Genomic DNA, 23,987 nt, shown 5'->3' with positions numbered 1-23,987 from the left:
ATAACACATTGATATGTGCTTAAAGGTTTATATTCACTGAGCTAAAGTATATATGTGACCAGCTACGACATATCCAGGCTTATGGAGGTAGAACGTCATTGTAATAAAAACGCCGTAAATTATATGTGACTAACCACTTCCAGGCTTAGGAGGGAAAATTGTCTAAAAATTGCTTTTTTGTATATGCATGTAGAATATTCAGAAACAAAACAAACTCTCTGTCATGTTATTACATGTATGACATATTTGTTGTAATAGCAATGAAACGAGTCATTTCGAATAACGGTATGAAAATGAGACTGTTCTATGACGACTTTTATTTGTTTAATTTAGTTTAAACATATTTATTTATAGTGGATTGGGAAACACGTTTTGCAACTTATATTAATCCCTTTCCACTTTGCGGGTGCGAGTGCTGCCTTGTAGCGGCATTAGCCTACTCTTTTTCGAAATCTATTTTATTTGTTGAAGGCACATATATATAAAATACACAATTATTGTATTTATTGGCTCTTAGTGGTGTTCAATAGCGTATTTGAATAAAATTTCAAAAAAATAAATTTACTACAATACAAACAATTCTTAGCTCTATTTTAGAACATGTAATTTAAACTTGTTGAAATGAAGTTAATTTGAAATTTGTCAAAGAAAGCTTTAAGAATTCCCCCTTTTAATTTAGATTTATTATGCATGTCTCTAAACATAGTATGCGACGCGTAACAGTTTATAAGTAGATGTTCTCATATATGTATTTGATACGGTGCATTTATTATGGATATTTTTCAGACTTCGTTTATGAAAGAAAATCTTTAGAGCATTTTTGTTTTGTTTGTAGCTCAATTTAAAACATGTTATTTAAACTTGTTGAGATGAAGGTAGTTTAAAAGTTGTCCAACTAAGCTTTAAGAATTCCTTTTTTAATTTAGATTTATTATGCATGTCTCTAAACATAGTATGCGACGCGTAACAGTTTATAAGTAGGTGTTCTCTTATAAGCATTCGATGCGGTGCATTTATCATGGATATATTTCAGACTTCATTTATGAAAGGAAATCTATAGAGCAGAAATTTGATTTTTTGTATATTAATTTAAAATGTAGATTCAAATATTTTTCACTTAAAACGATAAAGTCAAACTTCAAAACGTATATATGATGTATAGTTCGGCGTCCGCATAAAGGAAGCCAAGGAATGTGTTTATCTTTTCTTCACAAATACGTTTTCATTGAATCTCGATATTTATCATGTTTATAATTTTTTAACAATGATAAGCAATATTTGATGAATAAAATTATTATGTAGTTAAAAAAAAATCAACAATGACGTTCTACCTCCATAAGCCTGCAAATGTCATGGCGGGTCACATATTCGAAAGCCATAAAACACATACAATCATCACTGGTAGCAAAAAGCGCAAATGTCCATAGTATTTAAAGTGCAAATGTCCATAGTATTTGAAGCGCAAATGTCCTATCGTTTTACAGGTAAAAAAGCGTAAACGTCGTGTGCCCGTGTGTTAAACATGTATTTGTATTGTTTAAACCATTTAATTGTTATAAATCATTTATTGTAATGCATCGTATGTCACGATAACATGGTTTTTTAAACTCACTTACAATACCTTATAATTAAGAATAGGCTGTAATTTTGAATAGATATTATCACAATAGTTTAAGTTATAGATACAATGGATAAGTGTTGATTCATGAAAAACAAACCATTCGCCCTACGGGCTCATGGTTTCCTTTTCAAGAATCAACGCCTATCCATTATATCTATATCACGTAAGAAGCACAATCATCCTATTAAAAATTTAGCAGTTCCACCTTTAGAAGTAGCAAATAAGCAGCATAGTAAACCTCATTCAAAGTTTGAACGATCACGGAATATTATTGAATTAAATTTGATTGAAAAATTACACAGTCTACCCTCTCGGTCTTAATGATATTATCATGGGAATTGGTAATATATATAGAACCCATTCTGTTAACATTTTGGATATAGTTTCTAAAACTGTTCGTAAAAACTGTTCTCATGGTCGTAGAAAACAATCGCAATCAAAGACAATTTCGGACCAATCATACCAATCTTTCGTACCTAACTTTTATTTTAAAAAACAACGACATACAGTATCTGTTAACAAGGTCTGTTCATTTCCGGTAAATAAGTTAACTAAAATTTTAGAGGATTGCAACACACTTTCATATAGCAGTCCTAAGTTTGAAATTGTTCAAATTATAATGACATATTGTTATTCAAACTGTTTCCAAAAAATGAAACACATTCCTGGATATTTTGATAATACTGAGCCCCCACTTATTTATAACATTTACAAGAAAACTACCCGGAAATTTGTGATTAATTATAACCAATTGTGTAAAGATGTTAATATAAGTGAAAATACACCTCATGTAATTGCAGTAATTCCGAATATATTTATGGATTCATTTCCCATGTTATACCAGGAGATCTTACCATCGTTCAAGATCGAGAGTTAAAATTAGGCCTCAATAAAGGACCTAAATATCGTTCCCCGTCAACTATTTATTGGAATGAGTGTCGTAAATGCATCCACGACTTTTTCCGTACTTACTGTTTGAAATGAAAAAAACGGGAAAAAGCTGACATCAAATATTTGGACTCTTATTTTGATTCAGTAATGAACATAGTTGATATACGTATTCAACATTATAAAAACATTTTACTCTTAACAATAACCACAATAAACCTATTTCTCATATCAAACGTAAACTAAAAGTACTAGCCAAGGAATTTGTGTTTGTCCCGGCTGATAAAGCTGCTAACAATATTATTATTGTTTGACGTAATATTTATATTGAGGTTCTGAAAAAAGAAATCACCAATTCACCAACATTCCAACTGACTCCATTTTCAGAAAACGACATCTGTAAAAACATAAATTTTAGCTACCGCTTTACCAGCAGAAACAAATACAATGAAAGTCCAAACTATGTATTGGCTTCCGAAGCTACACAAAACTCCTTACAAATATAGATTTATTTACTCTTCAAGCCGTCTTTCCTTTGCTGAATTGTCTATTCTTCTTACCAGTACACTTGGTACAATCAAAAATCTGATAATAAATTGTTCAAAGGAATTATGAACATGCTTTTAAAAAGTTAGCTGTTCCTTCGCCACTTGTAACAAACGGATTGAGATTTCACAAAATTCACGAAACCACGATTATGTAAAGTATCCACCACCTCTCATGATTGACATAACATGAAAGTTTGAAATAAAATCCTGAATCCAGAATTCATAACCTAGGATGGACACGGCCGTTGCTTTTGGCAACAACAAGTACATTAAGTTATGAATTTAAAGCAAAGATAACATGAACCCCTTTCATAACAAGGAATGAAGTTTGATCCTTCACCCTTTTAAGCAGTTCTTATTGCTATTGAAACATAACGTGTTACACATTGAAATTAATAGATATAAGTGATAACTTTCAGTCAGTGAGTCACAATTATAAAACAAATAAATGTTTTACAGGAAAATGTCAAGTGAATCCCCTACATGTGACATCTGCGAATCAAGGCATATAACTAAACCATCAGCATCATAGTGTTTTGAATGTAACGAGGGGCTGTGTGAGGAATGTAAAGAACACCATACCCTGAACAAAGCATCGAAAAGTCATTGTATTATTCCTGTAAACGAATTTCAGAAGTTACCTGTAAGTGTCCTTCAACTTGCAGAATCCTGCAAATTACATGGTGAAAGATATCAAGTTTATTGTCATAAACACGAATCTTCTTGTTGTACAAAATGTCTCATTGAAGATCATAAGAACTGCAAAGATCTCACAGATATAAACGATGTGGTTTGCAACATCAAGTCGTCCAACATGATGTTAGAAATTGAAAAGTCGATGAAGGAAGTTGCTGAAAATTTACAAAAGATTCAAAACAATCGGGAAGGAAATTTATCATCTCTCAAACAAAACAGACAGATGATTGAAAAGGAAATTCAGACAGCTAGGCAAACAATAAATGAACATTTCAATAGTCTTGAAAGAGAATTATTGAAAGAACTTCAGACAATTGAAAATGACGAAAGAAAAAACCTGAGCAAAATGTTGGCTTCTGTAGAGCGGAAAGCAAAGAAGATAGATGAACTTCAAATAAGCCTTGCAATTATAAAGCAGCATGCATCCGATTTACAAACTTTTCTTGTCAGTAAACATATTGAAAATGAATTGATGGTAATCGAAAGCCAAGTACAGTCCATGCAAGAAAATAATGAACTATCAGATGTCATCATGTCTTTACAAAAAGACGATTTTATTAAAAGAGTAAAAGGAAATATTAGTAGATTTGGTCGAATCGTTGTTCAGACCAGTCAAAGTGATATATCATTAGTGAGGCAGAAAAGTAAACAGGCACAGACCAATGTGGCTGCTGTTATCAGACGCAGACCTATCCATCACTATGAAAATGTGGAATTTGTAAATGGTTTGTTAAAATTATATGTATTTGTTAGGGTTTGACCGTTAAATATCTGTAGGCAAAATGAACTAGAGCACCTATTTTCGAAATAAGACCATTTTAAGAATTGTCTTCAACTTGATTATTGTATTTATCAAAGTTGTACAAAAGTCGAACATGTATAAGTGTTGTTTTTGTTTGTAGTTAAGGTTCCACTAAAGTCAAAATATAGGACACTTCATAAACATCTAAACTTTGCCTGTATTTTTCAACCTATAATGAATAAAGTCATAAACTATGAAAACATATGTTCATTTAAACATACTTTACATATACACACAGTGTAAATTGTAAATAAACTTCAAATTGTTATGTTGTGGCCAAACCGGTTCTTGGGGTAAACACTAAATTTTCAAAAAAATCGGCAGGCCTGCAAGACGACTTAATTTGCCAATTTATGTATTGAACCTTCCATATTCGTTCACTTAGATACATGAAATTAACTGAAACTCGAAAATCAATACATTTTATAAAAAATCAACAATGGCTTGCCCTGCATTACATGTAATAGTATTCGTCCATACCAATTTTAAGCAAATTAAGTCGTCTTGCAGGCCTGCCGATTTTTTTGAAAATTTAGTGTTCACCCCAAGAACCGGTTTGGCCACAACATAACAATTTCAAGTTTATTTACAATTTACACAGTGTGTATATGTAAAGTATGTTTTAATGAACATATGTTTTCATAGTTTATGACTTTATTCATTATAGGTTGAAAAATACAGGCAAAGTTTAGATGTTTATGAAGTGTCCTATATTTTGACTTTAGTGGAACCTTAACATGGTTTAGTTATTTATAGTAAGGTCGGTTTGAATGGGGTTTTAAGTTTCATGCACGAGTGAATTCAGGTAGTTTAAAGTCATTCGAGTCATTGCAGTTAAAGTGACCAGTAACACCTTTCCAAATAAATAGAATAATAATTTTATATTATTTATTTTCAGATTTGTTGACCTTTAGTATGCAGCAGTAACCATTACCAGCTGAGAATATTCGGTGTATTTACACAAAAACATTGATTTCATTATACCTTTACGATTAATAAAATGTGCACATGTCTCTGCAAGTGGTGTCTCCCATGTGAGAGTTTGTGGTTATTTGATGAATATTTTATATTCGTTTGAGTTAACGAATAAGAATTTACCAATAGTATGTTACATAAGAAGATTAAAGAATATTCAATGTGCAGTATCAAACCTTAATACACCCATACACTCCGTCCAAATCTTTTTCAAACGGAATTAGATTATGGTGAATTCCTGGGTTTGTTTTTTTTCTATTTTTTTTATGCATGGTCCCTCATTGTTTTATAATTTCAGTCAGTAATATTGTTAAACATCTCTATATTTAGTAACTGTGACCGTAGCCTAGTGACTTTCAAAGTAAATAGCAATCTTTCTCTCATCACATTTGATCACGAAAATTATTTGATACACCGATTACAAGCATAAATAATCAGTGGAAATTTTAAAGAAAGATGCGAGTTCGTGTATATTTTGGAATAACGAATAAGTGGCAACAGACATTTCACTATCCTTTTCACGATCATCAAAATGCGGTACCCGATCTTTTACTATCATGAATATCATTTTACAAATGTTACCGTTTATGTTTTTTAAGGAAACCTACAAATATAAAAAAAAAAAAAAGAAGATGTGGTATGATTGCCAATGAGACAACTATCCACAAAAGACCAAAATGACACAAACATTAACAATTATAGGTCACCGTACGGCCTTCAACAATGAGCAAAGCCCATACCGCATATAGTCAGCTATAAAAGGCCCCGATAAGACAATGTAAAACAAATCAAACGAGAAAACTAACGGCCTTATTTATGTAAAAAAAATGAACGAAAAACAAATATGTAACACATAAACAAACGACAACCACTGAATTTCAGGCTCCTATCGGTTACCATGGACATATTTCACAAACCGCTCGTATTAATACGAGTCAAATTCAAAAAGAATATTATGTGAGGCTTTATCTGCCAGAACTACAACACCTCGCGAACTATATATATACAACTCGTCTAAACATCAACCCAACAATGTTAGATCTGTAAATTTGCTTTTGCAATTTTTTGGTTCTCCCCTCGCCGGGATTCGTGACACCAAATCGCCTGCACTGCAGCCGTTCCGCTAGACCATACGACCACCTGGGCTCTAAAATAGAGCTTTCGCTGGCCGTGTGTTACCTTTCCTCGTCAGTTTTAATCTAGCGGCATACTACAGTACATGATATATAAGGCATGAAGATGTTATTGTTACAGATCAGCTAAATTATCTATAGTAAAGGATCCCCCAAATTAATGTAAGATACAGTCACAGAAAATAATTATATTCATAAGTACGTCTGAGTCAGTGACAACTCTACAACAGATGTATAGTATCAAATTTGTATCAAGATCAATTTTGTTACATCTTGTGATTAATTTTATTTGGCAATCGCTAATATAGACTCGTATATATATATTATAAGAAAATTATTTAAAGATAATAACGGTTTCAATTCATCTTTTTTACTAGTACTTTAACTGCTTTCACAGATCTTCAGGTATAATGTGACTTGTATATAAAACAATTGATTGACGTTAACAATAGCATGACGTTAACAAATACAAGGGAGACTACCAATGTCATTTGAAGTCTTTAAAATATAACGGTAAAATACGAATATCATTAATTTTATCATTTAATCCCGGTAATAATTTTATGAATAATTCTTCTTTCTTCCTCCGGAGAAAATCATTTTTTACGATTGACCATATACAATGGAAATATTTTAAATCGTCCATTAGAACAACGATGGGAATGATCGTTTGTCCTGATGAGTGTTAAATCTTCATGGTTGATTTGCTGTCTATGTAATGTCATTCTAGTTCGCAGTTCATTTTTTGTCTCTCCAACATAGAATTCCTCACTATTTGAACATATGAGAGAATAGATGATATTTGAACTTTTACAAGAAATATTTTGTTTAACAGTAAAATGATTTCCATTTTTGAAATAAAAAGAAACTTTCTTCTATTAAATTTAGACAAGTCATACATCGTTTATTGGTTTTAATTGAAAACTACGTTCAAACCTATGATTGCGTTGGATAAAAACCGCAATTTGTATACGTGTGCATGTAAACAAGTTTCGTTGTAGAAGGGTCTAAAAACAGCACAAACAACATTTTCCAAAAGACCGAAAAAGTGAATTTATACAACATGTTTCAAATATAATAAATACACATCAAGCGTATGATCCAAAGTTAATACCGACACAGCAGACCAAAGCCAATTAACTAATAAAACCTCAATGCGTTGACCTTAATAGACCTTTGATAAGAGAATTACAGGCGTGAACAATGATTAGAGATTATACAAATACATATAAATTAACCTTGACCGCAGATAATTGATAGCTTTTAATGACCGTCTATAAGAACGATCACAGACAATATACCATAATTACGAAAGTAGTTATTGTTGATATAAAGCCTGTAAACGTCCAGCAGGAAGTATTTCAAGATACCCAGTCTGATTGTTTGAGTACTGAAAGAATATAAAACATAATAAAATAATTATTTTTATTATACAAATATTTGGGCTTAAGGGCAACACGTTATGTTACAGAAAACTTCCTTGGCGTCAGTGAATAAAAAGCGATGAATGTAAACTAACTGACGCCAACATTATACTTAACTATCCGAGCAGTGTGCGCGGCACACTGTGTGAATGCTTGAGGATATTTTTTCTCTAGTATCATGTAATTCACTCAGTTCTGTCATATTGTAAATCAAGAACAAAACAAATTACATGCTACCTGCAGTTGACACAAAACACACAGTATGTACATAAAATGATAGTGTGTTCTCAGATAATTAAGGATAATTTGCCGCTAAAATACTGTGCCTGAGCTAGCCACATATCTTTGACAGAAATGCGTCACCATAGGGGTATTTGCATACACGTGTGTGTACGACTACCAGTCTACTTGTCTCAGAGTACTTTAGCAAGCCGTTCCCGAGCGATATAGCCTTACTTGATTTTCCACGTGGTACCGCATAAGAGTAAATCTTTGTGGGCATAGACCGACGTGAAATAGAGCTGTTGAGCAATCAAGATGAGACTTTTCCTCGTTAAGGCACGTAGGCACCCTAACTACTCAGAAAATGTTCATAAATGTCTGGCCTGATCATTTATTATAGTAACATAACGTGAACCATAAAGGCACAACATCTTCATAATAATCGGCGGTGTTGGGGCGGCTGGAGGGTTGATTTGAATTGTTTGCACTTCTATACTGTTACTATCTTATCAATGCAACTGACTGAATAAACCTGACAAAGATTGAAAATTTAACACGTGCACCAAGTCATGAGACGGTTAAGAAAACATTGCCGTCTCTACCACAGACATAATAAATCTAGTAATAAAATGTTTATCGTCCACCTAAATAAATAATGATTTTAACAGAAGCCGAGTCGGACAGAACATGAAACATTAATATAAACATCAATTAAAAATTTCTAATTTATACAACATGTTTCAAATATAATAAATACACATCAAGCGTATGATCCAAAGTTAATACCGACACAGCAGACCAAAGCCAATTAACTAATAAAACCTCAATGCGTTGACCTTAATAGACCTTTGATAAGAGAATTACAGGCGTGAACAATGATTAGAGATATGTACAAATACATATAAATTAACCTTGACCGCAGATAATTGATAGCTTTTAATGACCGTCTATAAGAACGATCACAGACAATATACCATAATTACGAAAGTAGTTATTGTTGATATAAAGCCTGTAAACGTCCAGCAGGAAGTATTTCAAGATACCCAGTCTGATTGTTTGAGTACTGAAAGAATATAAAACATAATAAAATAATTATTTTTATTATACAAATATTTGGGCTTAAGGGCAACACGTTATGTTACAGAAAACTTCCTTGGCGTCAGTGAATAAAAAGCGATGAATGTAAACTAACTGACGCCAACATTATACTTAACTATCCGAGCAGTGTGCGCGGCACACTGTGTGAATGCTTGAGGATATTTTTTCTCTAGTATCATGTAATTCACTCAGTTCTGTCATATTGTAAATCAAGAACAAAACAAATTACATGCTACCTGCAGTTGACACAAAACACACAGTATGTACATAAAATGATAGTGTGTTCTCAGATAATTAAGGATAATTTGCCGCTAAAATACTGTGCCTGAGCTAGCCACATATCTTTGACAGAAATGCGTCACCATAGGGGTATTTGCATACACGTGTGTGTACGACTACCAGTCTACTTGTCTCAGAGTACTTTAGCAAGCCGTTCCCGAGCGGTATAGCCTTACTTGATTTTCCACGTGGTACCGCATAAGAGTAAATCTTTGTGGGCATAGACCGACGTGAAATAGAGCTGTTGAGCAATCAAGATGAGACTATTCCTCGTTAAGGCACGTAGGCACCCTAACTACTCAGAAATGTTTTGGGGAAACGATATTATATTTGGCCAAAATAAAATATCATAGCCCAAAACGAAATATGTAACGTTATGTTGCCTGCCCAAGTTGCATATTGAGTAACCCCAAAAGATTGAAGATGTTGTGCCTGATGAAGCCTTGTGTCTTGTTAAAATTAAAGTTGATCTAGAGAAAAATTAATGTCAATATAAAAATCCTTAACCACAATATTGAGATCAACGTGAGAAGAAAAGACACAAGGCTAGGATGGAGGACAAATTACAAAGTTATAACCGATGGTAAAAAACGTTTTCGGCATTGTATCTTGTCATTTAATCTTTTCCAGCGCGGATTTAATATCCAATTTGGAAGTTCTAATGTAACGTTTAAAACAATCTGATTTCCAACGTCCCAGTGTTTGTATCATGCTGTCCTCAATACCTTGAGAACTAGCACTTGTGGCCGCACCTGATCGAAAAGAATGTCCGCTATAATCCTTGTCACTATATCCTAATGCTATGAGTATTGTTTTCAGCTTGCTTATAAAATAGTTCCGGGAAAGTGGTTTTCCGGTTTCTTCAACGAGAAACGAATCATTCTGCTTTGCGTTTAGGTTTAATCTTACACTCATCAGCTGGGATAGCAATTTATACGGACAAACGACGCCCTCTATCTTGAACAAGGAAATTATAATACCTTGTCGGAATATATCTGTCTTTGTAGCTTTTAAATTAACAGTTACTTCGCATTCTGAAACGAAATTTATGTCAGAAACGCATAAATTTGAATCTGGATCAAACACAGTTCTACATGTAAACTCATTGCATCTCAGAAAACCATAAAATGCCAGAACACACGCTGTTTGAAATGTTAAATCCATATAATCATGATTGAAAAATCCACATTGCAAACAAGTTACTATTTCCTGTAAAATTTTAAACGTTATTGGTAACTTTTGTCGTAATGGCTTACTCTCAGATTTTTTAACTCCATTTAACACATTTTGCAAGCGTTGGTATGTATGACCAAATTTATCACAAAGTGGGTTCACATTATCAAAATAACTCCATGAAAACGAACTCCAGCGAGATATAATTTGATTGTTGAATATTTCAGTTTTAACACTGATTGGCAATGGGCCACGAAATAGATCAATAAATCTTCCGAAACTTTAGACATATTGAAAGTCCTTGAGTTGAATCCAGTGATATGATTGCCACAAAATTGAATAAAACATTTATATCCTGTTGAATAAACATTGCGGGTATTCACGTTGATACTTTTATTCCATAAGCTGTCGACTGCTTGGTCTAACTCCACACAATTTCGGAATGAGGAGGGCAGGTGCATGGATTTGGCGAAGCTTCTGGAGCCAATTGTCGAAACCGCTTCATCTGGTAACGAGAAAGAGCATCTGCTATGTTATTTTCTTTCCCTGGTACATGTACAGCATGTACAACAAAATTAAATTTAGCCGCACACCAAGTTAAACGGCGAACAAGATTCATAATTACGTTACACTTTGAACGACCCTTATTAATAATGTACACACTAGACATATTATCACAATGAAAAAGAATGCGTTTAGTAGACCATTCATGCCCCCATAAAATAGCAGATATAACAATCGGATACAATTCTAAGTAAGCCATTGAGAAAGACTCCTCATCGGGCCGAATAAAATCGTGGGGCCAACTGCCTTGAAACCACCTTTTCCTAAAATAACCTCCGTATCCGATTGTTGATGAAGCATCCGTAAATAAATGAAAATCGGACGCATTAATAACGTTATCGCTGATAAAAAATGATATACCATTCCACTGACTTAGGAATTTAAACCACATTGCCATGTCATCTCTACATCCCTTTGTAATTGTAACGTGATGATAAAGTTCTTTAACGGAGTGTGCTAATGTCAATAAATACGACACAAACGATCTCTCTGGTATAATTACTTTACATGCATAATTGAGATGACCCAATAAACTTAACATTTCACGCTTAGTACATGAACGTCTATTAAGATAGCTGTATAAAATATCCTTAATTCTAACAAGCTTCTCATCAGGTAATTTAGCACGTGCCGCAAACCGTAATTATTTTGTAAGATCCAACATATTGCCACTGATAATGTATCGAATATCTTGGGAATTGAACGGCAACCAAATGCTAAACGAGTATAAAAATAGTACATGTCATTCCATTTTAATCCATAAAATCGCCATAAAGAATTATGTACAGGTATTAATTTGAATGCATCGGTTACGTCACACTTACATAATTGACTTTTAATTCCTAATGACTTAATTATATGTATAGCGTCGTCAATTCTTACATAGGTTAATGAATAGTCTTCCTTATTTATCAAATCGTTGATGCTGTGATGCTCATCATTGTTGTGAGGAGCCGAGAGGTCTAGAATTAATCTTTTCTTTTTTGAATATTTTCCTTCAACAATACCTATCGGACTAATTCTATAAGTATCAAACGGAGGTTTTGTAAATGGTCCAATAAGGTATCCTTTACGAAGTTCGTCATCTACCAGTTTCGTAACATCATCGGGAAATTTCTTGGTAGACAATAAATTCTTACATTCCAAAGATTTACTTGGTAGTACGTTTATGCCTGTGTCAAAACCATATCGAAGTCCATTAATTAAATTAAAAACAAAATTTTTATCTGGATAATGTGTAAGTTCAAATTCAAGTTGATCGATATCAATAGGCGTAGACACTAGTCAATTCTTGGCCTGCGCTTGTTCTTGTGACGGCCCATTGTTCGGAGTAGCACCAGTAGATGATCTAGTATTAACATGGGCGAATGAACATTTTGTCCCCTTGAAACATTTTCCTGATAAGAAATTGTTACACACTTCCCGACCACGAAAGAAAAGAACAGGGCGTCCTCGTATATCTGTATTGGAATCAACACGATCGTTACTCCCAACTTGTGATTTCTGAAAATGAGTTTGATTATAAGTTGGTTTCGGTCGATTATTCGATTGACCAAAGCTTGGTAACGTTTGACAAACAGCTGTGAGATGCCCAAGACTACCGCATGTTTCACATTCTTTAATTATTTGTCCACTTGTGATGGATGAATAGAGTTTTTCGTCTCTGATGGACCAATCTACAACTTTACCATGGGTCAGTTTGATAGCAGCTACCTTATTTGCGAAAGCCTTGTGATACTCGTAGAAAACGGGACCTTTATATCTTGCAGAGATATCAATGATATCTTGAATATACATATCGAATTCGATTCGTCGGTCTTGCTTTTCACAGATAATATTTTTGTAAATATTAAAAGCTTCTAGAAACTCTTGTATAGACAAGTTTCTTTGAAGGCGGGGATCGCGATGTTTGATTAACAATACGGACCCGTCAGATTCATCAACGGTTTTGTTATCTTGTACGTTTTCTTGATTGTTAAGAAGGGTAGTCAGATTAATGTACTTACCTTCTAAAATCTGCTTCCGAATGTTCGGTGCCACTGCTTGAACATGCGGAAACATGCCTGAGGAAACCTTGGTAGTGTGATAAGATCCTGTATCATGATGTACTCCATTATTTATATCACTCACGAATGCAGGTTGACTAATGATATTTGATTCTCTAACTAATAGCGACTGAATTAAAGTTCCTTGATTTTGAACAGTTTGCTCCATGTTGTTTAAACTGGTGGTAAGTTGAGTTAATGCTGGAATTTCGGGCATAACTGTATTATCCTATCCTGAATTCTCATTTAATAGTTCCAATAACTGCTCTTTTGTGAAAGTTGATGGAGCCCTGATGCCTTGCTTTCTTAGTTTTCCTTTAACTTCGTCAAGTGTCAATTCTGTATTAGAATTCTGTATAACTGGTGTGTCACTTTTCTTACTTTTCTTACTGGAAACACGCTTTTTACGAACTGGCGGCATTTTTAAGAAGTAGTTAAAAGTTATGAAATAACCAAATAATTGATTTGAATTGTTTGCACTTCTATACTGTTACTATCTTATCAATGCAACTGACTGAATAAACCTGACAAAGATTGAAAATTTAACACGTGCACCAAGTCATGAGACGGTTAAGAAAACATTGCCGTCTCTACCACAGACATAATAAATCTAGTAATAAAATGTTTATCGTCCACCTAAATAAATAATGATTTTAACAGAAGCCGAGTCGGACAGAACATGAAACATTAATATAAACATCAATTAAAAATTTCTAAAAAGTATGTTTAAACGCATTGGACTAACAGGTCGAAAAACTGATGTTCTTTAACCCTGGTGACTGTCATTGGCGATTGCCAAATAAAATTAATCACAAGATGTAACAAAATGAATCTTAATACAAAATAAATACTAAATAGAAAAAATGAACTATATATATATATATATACTATGAATGTATTGTTTATCATTTCAAGAATTTTTATTTTATTAAAACTCTCTTGTTATACATGTAATAGTAGGTGAGGTTCGACTATTTTTTTCCTTTATATAGGTTTGTGCATTTTCGTCGGATACAGGTTTCCATTGAAAAATCCACGACAAAAATCTTTGACATATTTAATATTCAAAGAGAGAGAATGTTTTTTCAAAATGTATAGAAACGTAGAAACAATATTGTAATTTTGATAATGATATTACATCAGACGTCCATCAAATACGGCGGGCTGTCAAAATATTAATTTTTGCGTTTGTGTTGGTTTCCTTATAATCATATGAGGTATAACATGTATATCAGTATTTTATAAATAGTTGTATGGACTGGTATTGTATTCGTATGATTTTTTTTGTTGTTTTTATTGAAAAAAAGGCGATATATGTTATGATTGCCAGTTAGAAACTTCATGACAAAGTCCAAATAAATTAGTTTGACCAATTACAGATTACAATAATGTCTGTAACAATATGAAAATCCAATACTGTATAGTCGGTAATGAAAAGCAGCTTCATGAAAATATGTTCCGTTGATGAGGATCTCGTTCTGCTTGTTTGTTTGTATATTTTTCAAATGCAAACCAACTCTGAAAGTTTAATGAAGGTTAAATAAATCGCATTAGATGTATCATACTCCAGGAAATATAGTTTGAATATAGTGTAATTTGTCTTATCTTTTCCGTTAGGATATTATTCATCGGAAAAAAAATGTTTTAAATTAAAATATTTTGGTACCTTATGAGTATATGAAGTTTTAAACGGATGTGCATCATTGCGTTTATTTTAAAACAAGGACATTAGAAGTGGTGATTAAAAGTTTAAGCTTATTATCGTGTTTGCTCCTCTTGCTGTTTGGTAAGTTGTATTACTGCTAATCAATAAAATGGTATTTTTTTACACTGGGAAATGCCTGTGCCAGGTCAGGAATATGCCCAATTGTTAAATGTTTTTAATCTTTTGATTTTGTAAAAGACTTTCCATTTTGAATTTCCCTTATGTTATCTTATTTTTTGCTAGATTTTATACTTAAATTTTGACTAAAGTACAAATAGAGCAGCTTTATATTATTTTGATAACTAGAAGTTCACATATTAACTAAATGCGGGTTGAATTGTGGTCTCGAATACGACCAAAAATTAAAATAACAAATAACAAATCGGAAAGTCCTTAAAAATGACACAACGAAAAGCTCAAAAAAAGCTTTTGATACCTTCTGGAAAATGTAATTGTAAATATACATATTATAATAATTATCAAAGGTACCAGGCTTATAATTTAATACGTCAGACGTGCGTTTCGTCTGCATAAGACATATCAGTGGCGTTCAGATCGAAATAATTTTTAAAAAAAAGCCAAACCAAGTAAGAAGATGAAGAGCATTGAGGACTCATAATTTCAAAATATTGTGCCAAAAAATGCCAGGGATAAGACAATCCTTAGTACCTACAAGTTAAGTTAAGGAAATTCTCTAACTTCATGCTTATTATCTTTTGTGCAGATAAAATAAGTTTTTATCATTTTATGCAATACTTGATATAGTACAGTGACAAAGTATATTGAAATGTGCCGCAACTATTAAATAACTTAAACGCAACAGAACAATCCGTATTAACTCATCATGTAAAGCAGCGAGAGAGTATGTTGACAGGAGAAGTGGGATCGTAGGTATATATCTCCTTGGAATATACTTCAATTAAATAAAGGCAACAATAGTATACCGCTGTTCAAAACTCATAAACCCATGGACAAAAAACAAAATCGGGGTAACACTTTGCAAAATTAACGAATTTTATATGTTTTTTTACAAAAATAGAATAAAAAGTATGGGTTACCGTGGGTTTTTTTTCATGGTCTTGGTCGTGCAAAATTGCCCACATTTGCATAAATTGTTCATAAAAAGGCAAATTTTTGTGACTTAAAGGATTCAAGAGATAAAATTTTGAAATAAGATATGAAAAGTCAAATTATAAAATAGGTTTTTTGAAAATAATTATAACAAACTTGTTTTATTTTTTCTTCGTTTTGTGTTTATAGCATAAAAGATAAACCTTTTAACTACCATTCCAGTACAGAATTTTCTCTTATAGGTGTTAAATGGCCAAGTTGACAAATTGATTCATCCCAACACAAGTGCTTGTCATTTGTTAAAACAATTTGAATAAGGTTATAAATCACTTATACAAATAAACATTCTTACATATATTCATAATCAGTCTTAAAATTTGCGATCACCAATCAATCAATTTATTTGAATTTGCGATTAAACTGAATAGACTGATAGTTGACCATGATGGAGGTATATAGTGAATCTGCATTCAGTTTAATACTAAACATTCATACCATCTGGAATACAAGCAGGTCTATACGGCCTTTTATCATCTCTCAAACGTTTGATAACTTAATGAAAACATTCGACATTTTTTTAATTAGCCTTATACTGACCAGTATATTGGGTTCTTACATTGAAAAGCTAAAAAGTTTCAGCACATTGTGTCCATTCGATTATAAAAAGAATGAAGCATGTTAATTGACAATTCACATGAGAATTCTGCGAAATAAATAATGAGTCAGACGTTTGTATGGATTGAGGTTATAATTAGATCACGAGGAAATATTCTTTTTTATTTTTACATATAAAAAAGAGACGCCCAACAATGGAATCAACAGGAAACATTGAAAAAGCTTGTTAGTTTAAAAAAGAGTATTCAATTATTTTTTCAAGGAAAACATTGGAAATAAGACCTATTTATTTCATTAACACTGAACAATGAATAAAACACAAATACAAAACACTATGAAAAAATATATCAGTGTGTGTTTTTTCTGTTGTTCAAGTTATTCATACCTTTTTATATAACTGAAATTGGACCATTTAATACTGAGCTGTGTTCACATAATTTTTTTAAAAAATCTTTATAGCCCAACTCCTGTGTAAAACTTCAAATACTTTGACTCTAAAATCTCAGATATTTACCACAATTTCAATCTTATTGCTATATATAGTAGATATATAGTAGTGCCTCAAGAGTTCCTGGAGTTAAAATTCCCTAACGAAACAGTGCATGAAAATTTGAAATAAGCATTTCAAAACGATACGGCAAATTCATTATACCTTCTTCTGAAGATACTCGATTAAACAAACAAAAACACTTAATCTTGTTACTTAAATGGTTGTAATTGTAAATACTTGGATTAAAACTCTTCATTTCCCAATTGCGTTTCATTGCTTATTAAAAAAAAAGACGTCCTGATTTGAAGACCTTTTTAAAACTTTTAATAAACAATGCTGACTTTAAAAGTGTTCTTTTTTACTGCTTACATGTACAAATTAATTTTATTAGTATGTATGAAGGAGTAAACGTGTATAATAATTCAATTGAAGTGTATACCATGTTAATATTCATCATTCAAATTAAGATCTAGAATTTCCATTTATTGACAGAAAATTGATTTTCAAAAGTAGATCAGTAATGCAACAGATTTTGCCCTTCATTTTGTTTACATTGACCTTAACTCGGTGTTGTGTTAGCGTACCTCACGCGTAAACTCAAAAAAGATAAAACCCAATGTTTACGTGTAGTTTAAATCATGGTTTGTCTACATGCAGTCGACAGTCAATGTAGGCCTTGTGTAGGTTAAGTGTAACACAAGACTGGGCATTTTGAACAGCAATTTTTTCATATATATTAAGAGAAGAACATATTTTTGTTAAATGGATATTATATAGATTAGACCGTTGGTGTTCCCGTTTTACACTAGTAATTTTGGGGCCCTTTATAGCTTGTTGTTCGGTGTGAGCCAAAGCGCCGTGTTGAAGGCCGTACTTTAACCTATAATGGTTTTCTTTTTAAATTTTTACTTGGATGGAGAGTTGTCTCATTGGCACTCATACCACATCTTCCTCTATCTATTTATTACAATTATTAATAAAGTTCTTTACAGACATATGTGTATGATCTTGATATACTTATTTGTTATAAATACCACTTAACGCTTCTTTATAACCCCCTTATCAAAACTCATAGCATCATCATTTTCGAACAAAATTTTTATTTGAAAAGGTCTTCTTGTACACAGAAATATCTGCCACTGGTCTTTACTCAAACAATGATTTACACATAAATGCATTACTAAAAACAGTGAGATATAAATTATTTTGTTTGTCTAGTATCTCAGATCCGTTAACATACACTTAGAAATATAAAAATAACATTACCCCCTACTTTTGCAAAATACTCCTTGGAAAAAAAATACCAACAAAAGAAAAAGAAAAAAAAAAACAGAAAAGATAAAAAAATGTAGTGCTCCTTAACATCTCAATTCTTTTTCTTCGTCTGTAAGCATGCTGATGTAGCCTACTGTTTTAATGTGTAGTCAAAAAATCTTGAATATCTCTTTTATTACTACATATCATCGAAATGGCTTTCATAAAGTAGCAACCATTTAACTTTAAAAGGGGTTGGGGTTGACGGTCAGATTGTCTTTCAGGCGAACGCGTTTGTTCAATTTTTTCGTTGCTAGCAATCAAATTTTATTTTTTTACAATATTTAACTATAATGTATGGGGAAGCTCTGGATTCCGATTTTTTTTAATCATCTGTATGACCAGATTGTTTTCTTCTTATCAAATTGGGGATCAGAATTTTTAGCAAGTCAAAAAGTCCCCCTTTTGAAGTCAAACGGTTGTTCTCTAACTGCTAGAAAAGTTGTCCGAAAAATTTGCATCGGTTCTACGTATTGAACATTTTAAAGACACATAGTTTACAAGTTTGAACAAATCTTATGTACAGGTAACTAAACAAGGTGTATGGATGTGAACAAATTTAGAATGAAACCAGTGTACATAATATTAAAAAAAAATGTAAACATTCTATTTATCAGTTGACCATGCTATTGTCTTTATTTGAATAATTTGGAAATGTCACTTGGTTAGATATTAATTTTTTTTCAAACATATAAAACCAATAAATAAGTATTGTCTCATGCATATATCGATGCCTTAAAATCATAAACCTGTCAATTGATAAGGTTCGTATTGTGACGGCGATGTTGTCGTTCGTATTGGTCCCACTGACATCTAACCTTACATCTCATATTTTAATCCTTAGACAGCTAGTCGTATAAAGAATGTGTTTTTTTGGCTCTAAGTTTTTCGAAATACATCGTCAAAATAATTCTTTACCTTCAGATCTGTCACTATGACGTTAAACTATTTTTTATTGATTTTATAAACAAAATATAATTGCATTGAACTACAAACCCAGTCTATGGAAGAAGCGAATTGATAAAAACTTTTCTTGTATCAACAAGCGATATTGTCTTATATCAACCAGTTGCATTGTGGGTAATTTCAGACTATTGTTAGCATTTGTACAAAGAAAGACAGATTTCTCAGTTAAAATTAATGACTCTTTTCCTTAAACAGGGTGACATTTAACACGACAAACGTCTGCTGTATAATTTCCATGAATAAGTGTATGTAATAACAAGCAAGGTATATTTAAACGAGAAAATTAAATTGTTGAATAAATGAAACATAAATGCATGATTTATCATTTGTAAATGTACACATTCAATAAATATCATGTAGCAAATTCATTGGAATGCAATTGAGATGAATTCAATTGTTTGTTAAGCCAAAATCACCTATTAGTCAAAGATACTGCTATATTTTATTATATCAATGCGTTGTTTATCTAATAACATAGCGATGTTTTTTTAATATCAAAAATTTATGAATGCGATATTTTCTAATATAACTGCCATAGTTTTCAAGTATAAAATGAATACGATGACACGTCACAATGCATGTCAAGAAAACCGCAAACATAAATTCACAAACTTAGTTCATGACCGGCTTCATGTTTGAGGATCAATATCACTAAAATTTCGTATCTGTTACAAAATAAACGCTTAGATGAACTTATAATTTCGAAAATGATTGATAGTTGAAAGTGTTACCAATCTGTTCAGTCTATTGTTTTCAATCACATGGTTTAACCGACTAATGCTATCTGAAGTGATGATGCAATGGCGGAATTTAAATGCGGTTGTAAATAGTCTACCGACCTATTAGATTCTAATATAGGTCCAATGGAGGATCCAGGTTGGTCCGGTGTTGGAAACCCCCTTTTTTGGCCGATCCATGCATTTGAATGGGGAAATATGGTTGAAACCCCCTCCCTCTTTATCCTGGGTTTTGAACCCCCTTTTGAAAAGAGATAGATTCACCCTTTGGGTCACACTGGTATAGCCTATCTACATGGGTAATATCGAAATAGACAAAAATATCATTACTTAAAAGAAAAAAAACATTCATTCAAACAAACCAATCCAATACAGCTCGCTGGTAATATATTCGTTTCTTCAATGAATACTTAAAAAATTATTAGAAAACAAATAAATAAGATGTAAATGTCTGTTGACGTTAGAAATGAGTATATTTATTTTCCATATTTATAAATTTAAATCGTTCAGTGCTGTTTATTTGGTATTTTTATAAATGAAATCGTTCTTGTACCATTATAACCGTCTTTACCGTTAAAGCTTTAAAAATGTGCTAGTTCATATTGCACTTTACAAAAGAATCAGCACCCAAATGAAGTTCTTGGAAGACTGGAAAGCAGTTATTTATAAGGGGAAATTTTAAAGATTTAGAGACATAAGAAGATGGTGCATGAGTTCGAATGAGACAACTTTCCATCATAGTTATAATTTGTTTCAAGTAAACTATACAGATCAAAGTAGGGCCTTAAACAAAGAGCCTTGGCTCACAGCCAACACCACGCTTTATAGAAACCAAAAATATACTTGTGTTCTACCATTCTAACAGGAAATCTAACTGCCTAATTTGTATAAAAAAGGAGATTAAAAAGTAAAGGTAAGATTTTGTCAAATCAATCTGAACGAGGACAGTATGATTCATCTTTGACACAAGTTAGTTTCATTGTTATCAATAAGGAAAGTGTTTCATGCGTGCGTTGCGAGCATATCAGATATATATTATTTCGGTGCGTTCATTCTACAATTTGCTATAAAATGTTATATATTTGACATTAGTTTTGATACTTAGATATTTGATTACGACATTGTTTATTAAACCCCATCAGTACTGTGTATTGAACCTGGTTTGATAGCGCTAAACCTCTCACGTGTATGACAGTCTCGTCAAATTCTGTCATATTTACAACGATACGTGATCAAAACAGACATAATAAATAAAATTGTCAAATATTGGTACAGCATTCAAATATTAATACTAATAAGAACTAATATTAATAAAAAAAACAAAACACGCTATGATATTTTAAAAGTATCGCATTGATATTAGAACTAAAAGCATTTGTATACTTTTTTATATAACTATATCAATGTCATCTTCACTCGTATAAGTGTTGTCTCGACTCATGTAAATGTTACAGCCAGTAGAGCAATTGTTTTGATAATTACCTTATTATTTACTCCTATAAAATGCATAACATTATAAAAGAAATGGTAAGATTTTCACGAGTCAACTTAAACATTTCAAACCCAAAGTGCAAAGTTAAATCTTTAATAATTTTGATGAAAAACCGTGAAGTTAAACATGTATTTCACAGTCAATGCATGATGATTCAATGAAGTGAATGTTTTACAGGAATATGGCATGTAATTCTCCACTTTGTGGCATATGCGATTCCAAACAAAAGTGTGTACCATCAACAGCATGGTGTTTTGAATGTAATGCAGGACTCTGTGGGGAATGTAAGGAACTTCATATCCTGAATAAAGCATCGAAAAGTCATGGTATTATTCCTGTAAACGAATTTCAAAAGTTACCTGTAAGTGTCCTCCAACATGAAGAAACCTGCAAATCACATGGTGATCGATACCAAGCTTTCTGTGATAAACACGAGTGTTCTTGTTGTTCAAAGTGTCTCATAGAAGACCATAAGAACTGCAAAGATCTCACAGACATAAAAGATGTCGTCTGCATGATAAAGTCGTCCAACATGATGTTAGAAATCGAAAATTCAATGCGGGAAGTTACTGCTGATTTAAAAAGAATTCAAAAGAATCGCGCAGGAAATCTATCGTCTTTAAAACTACAAAGACAGGCGATTAAAAAAGAAATTCAGAAAGCTAGGCATGTAGTGAATAACCACTTCGATCGTCTTGAAAGAACATTTATTGAAAGAACTCCATATAATCGAAAATAATGAAAGAAAGAAAATCAGCAAAAATGTTGGCATCTGTAGAGCGGAAACAAAAGGAGATAGATGATCTTCAAAAAAGTCTTTCAAAAATAAAGCAGCATGCATCCGACCTTCAAACGTATCTTATCAGCAAGCAAATTGAACATGCACTGATGGAATCAGAAAGCCTCATAAAGTCCATACAAAATAACAATGAACTTTCAGATGTCATCATCTCTTTCGAAACCAATGATATGATGAATAGTCTCGAAAATATTAGTAAATTTTGGAAAATTGTTGTTCAGACCAGCCAAAGTGATATTGCATTAGTGAGTCAGAAAAACAAACAGACACAGGCCAAGCATTCCAAGGTTGATATTGTCACTGACGGCTACCCTGAGCATCATTATGAAACGATAAAAACTAAGGAAGGTTTGTTGAAACATTATTGAGTTTTTATAATTTAAAAAAAAAATATGAAACAAAGATATCAAAATTTCACTGAAAACACCCTCGGAGTGTTCTGACACCATTACTTTATCAATAGAACCACACACTTTGTGTCTTTGGTGTTCTTATGCTTATGTTTTGCATTAAGTGTACACATCCCAACAATTACTTGGAATTCGGCATATAAATCAATATTTTACATTTTTACTATAAAGAATAATTTTCATTTGTATTTTCAAAAGAAATATACTATGACTGAAATTAAATAAAACATTAAAATTGTGCATTCAAATGCATGTTCATAAAAAATCTAGACCATTCCCTTCCTAAAAGATAGACTTCCCATATGATTTTTAATAATATACACTTTTAAAAACAATTTCACATATTTAGTTGGTACCCAACACTACAGGGAGATAACTCTGTAAAATCAGCTAAACGTTTTAATTACGTTGTGTTGTAAGAATGTTGTGGGAACATTAAGCTTCTCAATGCTCAAAATTGGTGTTTGTCAAACTGCTTTATAACCAGTGTATTTTTTCTGATAATATGGTTGGTTAAAAAAAAAAAAAAAAATTTATATATTTTGGTTAAAGGGTCAAAGTAAATACTTCGTCAAAATTTTATGAAAATTAAACTAGCCAAATTAATTTTAGGGAAAGTGTTGGGTACCACCTAAATAAACTTAAAATTGGTTAATAAGAGGAGAATTTGTACAGGCTTTAAAAGATACTTTCACACTCTTATCCATAGTTTTTGTCGCAAAAAGCTCGACATAGGAATGGTGATTCGAAGGCGGCGGCGGAGGCGTCTATGGCGATGGCAGCTTTACATGTAGTTCACTTTATTAAAGCTTTATATTTTAGAAGATGAAAGACCTCGATGCTTCCAACTTTGTATATATATGACTTATTTTACGAAGTTTCTGTCGGACAAATGGGCATTGTCCTTGACCTGATGTTAA

General features: G+C 32.3%; 2 protein-coding genes across 2 annotated transcripts; one reads left to right on the top strand and one right to left on the bottom strand.

Annotated features, from left to right (window-relative positions):
* Positions 1-9,300: 9,300 nt before the first annotated feature.
* On the bottom strand, positions 9,301-13,637 carry LOC134684675 (uncharacterized). Its single transcript, XM_063543979.1, has 3 exons — positions 13,430-13,637; positions 12,306-12,595; positions 9,301-9,372 (listed from the first exon to the last, which is right to left on the bottom strand). Exons 1-3 carry the CDS (start codon positions 13,635-13,637, stop codon positions 9,301-9,303), a joined length of 570 nt encoding a protein of 189 aa, XP_063400049.1.
* Positions 13,638-22,039: 8,402 nt separating this feature from the next.
* On the top strand, positions 22,040-22,597 carry LOC134684674 (uncharacterized). The gene has a single exon (XM_063543978.1). The coding sequence runs from the start codon at positions 22,040-22,042 to the stop codon at positions 22,595-22,597; it is 558 nt and encodes a 185-aa protein (XP_063400048.1).
* The last annotated feature ends 1,390 nt before the right edge of the window (positions 22,598-23,987 follow it).

Source organism: Mytilus trossulus, chromosome 9, assembly GCF_036588685.1.
Source record: "Mytilus trossulus isolate FHL-02 chromosome 9, PNRI_Mtr1.1.1.hap1, whole genome shotgun sequence".
NCBI classification, from domain to species: domain Eukaryota; kingdom Metazoa; phylum Mollusca; class Bivalvia; order Mytilida; family Mytilidae; genus Mytilus; species Mytilus trossulus.
This window is presented reverse-complemented; position numbering and strand designations above follow the sequence as displayed.